Consider the following 7,500-nt stretch of genomic DNA (forward strand, 5'->3'; position numbering starts at 1 on the left):
ACTGATGGAAAGAACGTTAGAGCGTTGGCACAAACCGTTAGAGCGTTAGCACAAACCGTTAGAGCGTTAGCACAAACCGTTAGAGCGTTAGCACAAACCGTCAGAGCGTTAGTAAAAAACGTTAAACCAATCTTCAAAACCGTTGAATATCCGTTAACCGTCCGTTAGTTTTAAGCCGTTTAACGGGCAAACGTTAGTGTACGTTTCCCGTGGAAGGTCACATTTATTAACCCAATGATTCGTTCGCGTGCGCTGTTTTGTTAGGCAAGATAACTTGGGAAATTTTCGAGGTTTTGCATTGGAAAGCGAGCGTTAAAAATAAACCATATGCGCAGTAAATGTACACAAGATACTGAGTTCTAGAATTAAGTTCACCTTGAAGAAGAAACAGTGAACTTCCAGATGATGTAAAAATATTGCTAAAAAGTGATTGAAAACACGTCCTAAGGCTCAACTGAAAATGTAAAGGTAGAATTTTCGAAGCAGCGCGCGTTAAGCATTCAAGAAAGTTTTTGATCGCTAACTAAACAAAGCGCTTGAAAAATATATATTATAACTCAAAATATGCCTTGTGCAATTTACAGTTAAATCTAACCACTCAATGGATAAAATTTCTTGAAATTTATTCCAATCGCTTTGTTTTCTTGCAGGTATAAGTGCAAAAATTATGCCCAAACGCCGCTGCCGAAACAAAATTTCACGAGGAGCTTTCTGTTTGTCGAAATACACGTGCACAAAACCGCAAGATTAATTTAGTTCATTGATCACTATCATGTTTCATGAGAGAACAAACAAGGTCAAATTGTGTACAAAAGTGCTCTTTCGAAAACTTTCACTGAAAGATAACTTACAAAACACAAGAAAACCAACAGAGAAAATCGCTGGAGGTATTCTCGCATTTACGGAATATAAACGCACGATCGGATTGATTTATTTGTTGAAGACACTGATCTTCCGAGGTATGCCGAAGGTGAAAATTCCTTCGATTACCAATTTATGTTAGGACAAAAAAAACTTGTTATTTGCAAAAAATCCATCGGTTGATCAATATAAAGCTAAATTCCGGAGCAAATCAATGCCCATTATGACGTTAATTGCTACGAAGGCCTTTAATTCTGCGCGGCTTACTCCATGAAAAAAGGTAATACGCTCGGGGGCTTTAACAGTTTTTGACAGGCATACCTACTCGTTTCGTTTACCATTAATTCCCATAGATCATCTCCTATGAAAACTAGGAAAAATATTTAATTCATTCTGATTATCTAAAACGAAATACCGAGCAGTGGCTGCCACGAAATCTGGAACTTGAATACTATCGAGCTGATCATTCCAGCGAGCTTCTTGTTTATCATCGGTCTCTAGGTTTTCACCGTCTTCTTCGTCACTTTAAAAGCCATCTAAATCAAAATTTTTGTTTCTAATATCCCCTCCTCTGACAGGAAAACCATAAAAGATCCCTTAGATCCCTAGATCCTCCGAATCCGAAAAAAAAAAAGCATGAATATCCCATCGTTCGGTGCGCTATCTGGCGCATCGGCTGTTGTTTTCGCGTAATTTGATCGCGCGATCGAAAGGGCAAAGAGCCAGCCCTTGTGGGGTCTCTTATCAGCTGTCAAAATATGCTCACAACACGGCAAATTATTGGTCAATTATCCTTCTAAATCTCCATAACAACAAAAAATTTAGATTTCCTAAGGGAGACTGGGTAGAGGCCTAAGATCAACTCCGATCAAGACGCCATTTTGTGCGGCCGGTTTGGCCGGTTTAGGTATTTCAGGGGTCATCGCGCGCGGCCGGTTTTGGCCGGTTTAGGTGTCAATGGGTTAATGTTTTGCAGCATTGTATCACCCATGCTTTAATGGTCAGTTTGAAACAATCTTCTTCGTTTTTCTTTTATGTATGCAAGGCCGTAGCTAGAAATATTTGACTAGGGGGGAGCAAAGAAGTGAGCGCCGGAGGCACAAGTTGTTATGAGGGTCTGGGGGGAATGCTCTTCCAGAAAAATTTGAAATGCAGAGGCATGGAAGTGCTACTTTCATAGATATTTCGTCATAAGTAAACATTAATTAATCAGTCCAAGTTTAGAAAGACAGGTACTTTTAGAGGTTAAGGTTTTGTACCAGTAATTTGGGTTTTTACCAGTAATTTGTGTTTACCCAATAAAGTTGTATTATTATGATTATGATTATGATTATTATTCAACTATTGATGAATCTCTAAGTAACAGATTAGTCTATGATGTCTCCAAATGGATTTTCCTCAAAAATATCTTTATCAATCAAGACAAGCGAATCGGCCGTGAAAAGATTCAAAGGCAATATCAGTTAAAGTCCAAACTATCTGCCCAACACTCCAGAAAGAGACTGCAGTAATTTTTCTTTCGAATATTTTTGGGGGGGGGGGGGCGACTGTCCCCCTTGCCCCTCTGCTAGCTACGGCCATGCTATGCTCGTAGAAACTCATTTTTCTTTCAAAAAAAAAAATTCATAATTTTTTTCTAGGAACTGTTCTCAGGGTGTTAATGCCATCACTAATTTTACATGCATGATTCAATTTCAGATTCCAAACCAATCACCAAAAGCATCACAGAGAGGCACAACCAGAGAGAATAGAGAGAGACATGCAGCGTAATAGGCAACAAAATTCATCTACAGTCAGCAGCAATAGTGGAGGAGGTGTTCCTAACAACGTTAATAATAGAGTTTCAGGATTCAATCGACCAAGGGAAAATAGAGATGACGATTATGCAAGGTTGGCTTAACTTAATTAATGTAAAATGATGTTTTAGGTGGCTGGTAGCGTTGTTCAGAAGAAGTGGATGTCGTTTGTTTGGATAGTAGGGCTCTTGCGGTCAGTTATGGAAGCTAGTTGTTGTGTTGTCGTTGTTGTAGGGCTTGAAATTGTGCCTGCGTGAGTGGCTTTTGTGACTAAAGATTCCTTTTTTGCAACTAAAAGATTTCATTTGGTTGAAACTTTGCAACTAGTTTTTATGGCCAGCTCAATTGCCGTGCCTTCACTGAAGCTAGGGCCACCCAGATAATGGAAACCAATCAGAGAGCAGATCTGAAACAATGGATTCCAACATTTGCAGATCCAGCGAATCAAATGTCCTGTACAAAACAATGAAATCGTGACTTGCTCATTGACCGGTGGTGCTTTAGTGTCTGTGGGGTTGACTTCTGTAAAATGATTATCTAGGTAGCCCCGGTTTCAGTGAATGCACTGTTATACAAATTCAGATTTGTTATTCAGTGCTCTTCAAAGTTCTTCAACGCTTCTTTTATGCTGATCGCGATGCCTTCGAAGAATATTTTTTGATGCATTCTATTTAGTGGCTTTAACAAAGGCAACAAGAATTTATCTGACAATGGAAACAAGCCCAAAGCAAGTAACTTTGACCAATGACAGAAGGCAAGGTTCTGTTCTGCTCATGCCGTTTTCACAGGAAAGAATAGACCTCTTTGCAGATTTGGCGGCCATTTTGATTTCTATTGTTTCAAAAGACATAATGGGATGCTCAGGGGGCAAATTAATATGTATTTGCCCCCTGGGTCCCATAATAGCTATTTGAAACAATTTAGAAATCAAAATGGCTGCCGTATCTGCAAAAAGGTCTATTGTACACAAAGTAACAGCGCAAAACAGCATTATTGCAAAGTTGTATGGCCTGATGATTGTCATTGTCATTGGAATGGTGGTGATAATGACAATAGTGATATTTTTTTTCTTTTTTGTACCAACTGATTTTTTTGATTGCTAAAAACAATCAGTAAATTAACCCGAAAATATAGTTGACTGAAGTAACAGACTAAAAGATACTAGGCATGTAGTCATGCACAACACTTCTCTCTCAATCTTGATGTGTATGTTCTGGCTAGTTCCTTTTAATTCATCTTCTTTGGCAAGCAGCTCAAGGGTTGTTAAGTAAGTGTCATTATTTACCCTGGGATTTTTAGAGTAACTGGTAGCTAATATCACCAAGCATTAAACAGGACAACTTTAAGAATCCTAACTGGCCAGAGGCAAACCAGTTGGCTATTTACAGGTGCAGCCAAGAAATTGAACCAGGGACTACCTGGAACAAATTCAATGAGTGTGTCTTGAACCTGGGATTTCTGGGTTTCAAGGCAAGCACTCTAACCACTGGGCTGCACTGCCTCCTGTGGTGTGTTCATTCTATGTATTTAAGCCCATCTTTTGTAGCCTCCTTACAGCAGTGACCATGTGATTTGTAAAGAGTTGGCTCCTGTGAAAATTAAGTCTGGAGTGATTGTTCTTTATGTTCACTGTTATAGGCGTACTGGGCGGAACAGGAGAAGAAGAGGTAGCAGTGAAGATGTCAGCAAACACATGGTAAGGAGCTATGTTATGTTTTCTTTTTCCCGGCTCACAACTAGGAAAGGACAAGTAAAAAACCACTTTGAATAGGCACAGTGCAGGAGTTCCTCTAAGATTTCAAGTTTCTGGGTAAATCTAATTAGTGGACGAGAGTAAAGAAGCAAGCAGCTTAGGGGTCTCTCCAGAAAGTTGCTGGGAGTTGTTGTCATACAGTGTTTTTGATAACTTTTCAAAGTTCTGGATTTGATAATGAAAGTAGCGGACAGGGTTATTTTCTGTTGTAGCTTGTAAGGGTTATTACAGGTTCCTTGGGAGCGAACCTTCAAGGAGTTCTGGGTTCCCGATAAATTACTAGAAATGAAACTCTCACAAATGCTGTTTACTTTCTTGAGATTAGAGAGAAAAAACTTACGAAAGGCCAGAAGATCAATTCTTCTGTATAGTAAGCAAAATAAGGTGGTGTGACTACTTGTTAGTTTGAAGGATTTATTGCGCATGACTCAGCCCATGGCTTCCTGTGCTGAAGCCAAGTCCAAGAAGAGAAAAAAGAGGAAAAAAAAAAAGCCAGCAAATCTTCAAATTTATAGCGTCAAATTACCAGAGAAGTTAGAAGTGAAATGGTAAAGAACCGGACAAAACATCCAGCCTCGAACCAAAACCCTAGTTATAATTATTTTGTAACATGGGGAAATGATTATCTGACCCCAGCCCTTAGTGAAAGCACTGGTAATATCAGTTTTGTCAGTAGGTTTTGTAGTGCATCCAGTCAGAAAACATCTAGGAACTTTCTCAAAATGGAAATGTGTCACATAAATCACAAAGGATTATGGATATCAAAACAGAAAACTACTGTGATAAGAAATAGAAGCAATAAAAATAATTTAATAAGAAATGTAAGCAATAAAAATTATTTATGTCCAAAGTTTAACCCATTGACTCCTGGGGGTTCCCCATTGACAAGTAAAATCGTCTGGCGTTAGACAGTAAAGTCTGGCCAGTTTTGGCCAGTTCAGACATCAAAGGGTTGATATTTCCTTAATATTTTTGTTCTGAACTATGAGGACTACGAGTGCGATTTTTCTGTACTGAGCGTGCACACATGGTTTGAAGGCCTACATTTTTTAAGTGTTCTTGCTCAGAACGGAAAACTTGTACTAGTAGTTGTCGTCGTCCTCTGATCTGTAGGTCCCTGTTTCCAGTTTTACGGCTAACTTAGTTTTTCATTGTGTAGCGGCAAAGAGAAAGCAAAGCAAGCCCAGTCCGGCACAGTAAAGATGATAGTGATGCAATAGACTTGGCTCCATCACATTTCCCACCCCTTCCTACATCTCCTCTGGCATTATTTGTAAGTGGTTCATTGTGACTGATTTCTCTTATTAAGCATTTAGCTTGAAGTAGTCATCCACAGTGTTGAACATAAAGAAGCATGGCTTAAATTTTGGCAATAGAAATAAGTACAGTGGCTGGTTAGACTATTTCCCCTTTGGACAAGCAACGATATACCGTGCACCTGTGGCTCAGTTGGTTGAGCACCGGGCTGTCACGCGGGAGGTCGTGAGTTCAACTCCGGCCGGACCAACAATTAGGGTCTTTAAATAACTGAGGAGAAAGTGCTGCCTTTGTAATTACATCTGCAAATGGTTAGACTCTCTAGTCTTCTCGGATAAGGATGATAAACCATAGGCCCCGTCTCATAACCCCTCAGTGTTCATAATCCTGTGGGACGTAAAAGAACTCACACACTTGTCGCAAAGAGTAGGGCATGTAGTTCCCGGTGTTGTGGTCTGTCTTCTGTGTTGTATCATGGTTGGATGGGTAAATGCTCGGAGATATTAGCTACACCAAGCTACTCTAAAATCTGAGGGTAAAGAAAGACATATAATGATATGATATGATATGATATGATATCATATGATATGATAGAGTCTTGAAAGCACCATTTGGTTTAAAATTTAAACACAAGTGGTCCTTGCAGAAACATTACTTTTTCCTCATAAGTGCTTCTTAAAGAATCTTCAGTAGCTTATGTAGGGCAATTGTATTCATGAAAGGAAAACCCCTTGGGGTTTCAATTGAGTATTGAAAGTGGACTTAAAGTTTTGGTTTAAAAGGTGAAATTTCAGGCATATAATTAGTGTTCACCCAAATCACCATATATGGGAAATAAGCATTGGACGTCCACACAATAGCTAATAAGCAACTATTCACTGAAGTGGAGGTGGCTAGTGGTGGATATTTACCGAGCCATGAAGCGGCGAGGTAAAAGCTACCACTAGCCACTGACACTGAGGTGAATAGCAGTTGTTTTAGTATATACTAAAACACTGAGATAATGTAGCACAAAAAGGTGATTTTAACTCATTTATTCCTGCAAATTCCGCACGGATTGCTCCGAGGTGAATAGCAAAGGATATCCAGAATTTGAGTAGCCAATCAGCACGTGCGTCCAATGCTATCCACTGTTTTAGTATATACTAACAGTTATTAGTATCAGCCAACTAGTGGACTAATGCAAATCCTGCATTTTGATTGGCTACGCTACTAAAAGACTATTAGTAATAGTCGTCAAGTAGCGAAAATTGTGACGCTTTCTTTCGTTTTATTCCCAAATAAATATTTCTTCAACTTGCATTTGCTAACTATGCTATTGCCTTTTCTGTCCGACTAGGTGGATGATACTAAAACAAGGGCCACAGGTCAATAGCCCATTCGGGTTCGCCTCATGGGCTACTGACCTACTGACCTGGCCCTTGCGGGCGACGGGTCCTATTGTTAATTATTGTTAATAGTTGGTGCTCTATCTGTGGGCTAGCATGAGTTAATAGCCAAATTTAATAGATAATTAAGTTAAGCCAATAATAGACCATATTTGTATTCTCGTGGTTGCACAGGAAACAAGCATGAAGGAGAGGCAGATGCAAATTATTTCCCCTGCATGAGCATTGATTACATGCTCCCGCCACTGTGAGAATACAAGAAGGTCTATGTTGGGCAGAATTGGCTGCACACCTCGTTAAAGACTTGTTTCCATATCTCAAAGTGCCCTTGGACGTGAGATGCCTGGGAATGAAATTAAATCACTGGAATCAGTCAGTGTAAAGTGAAGAGTGAGGTTATATAACTGTTGAAATCTCAGTCTTCACTTTACACTGACTGATTCCA

The 7,500-nt window shown here is 39.5% G+C and overlaps 1 protein-coding gene across 1 annotated transcript in view; it reads left to right on the forward strand.

Annotated features, from left to right (window-relative positions):
* The window catches only part of LOC138049600 (la-related protein 4-like), a 34,850-nt gene that overhangs the window by 19,643 nt on the left and 7,707 nt on the right, over positions 1 to 7,500 (forward strand). Inside the window, exons 16-18 of the mRNA XM_068895969.1 lie at positions 2,560 to 2,751; positions 4,296 to 4,353; positions 5,570 to 5,683. Of these exons, the coding sequence (XP_068752070.1) occupies positions 2,560 to 2,751; positions 4,296 to 4,353; positions 5,570 to 5,683 (364 nt within the window). The remainder of the gene's footprint in view (positions 1 to 2,559; positions 2,752 to 4,295; positions 4,354 to 5,569; positions 5,684 to 7,500) is intronic.

The sequence above is a fragment of the Montipora capricornis genome, chromosome 5, assembly GCF_036669925.1.
Source record: "Montipora capricornis isolate CH-2021 chromosome 5, ASM3666992v2, whole genome shotgun sequence".
Lineage (NCBI taxonomy): Eukaryota > Metazoa > Cnidaria > Anthozoa > Scleractinia > Acroporidae > Montipora > Montipora capricornis.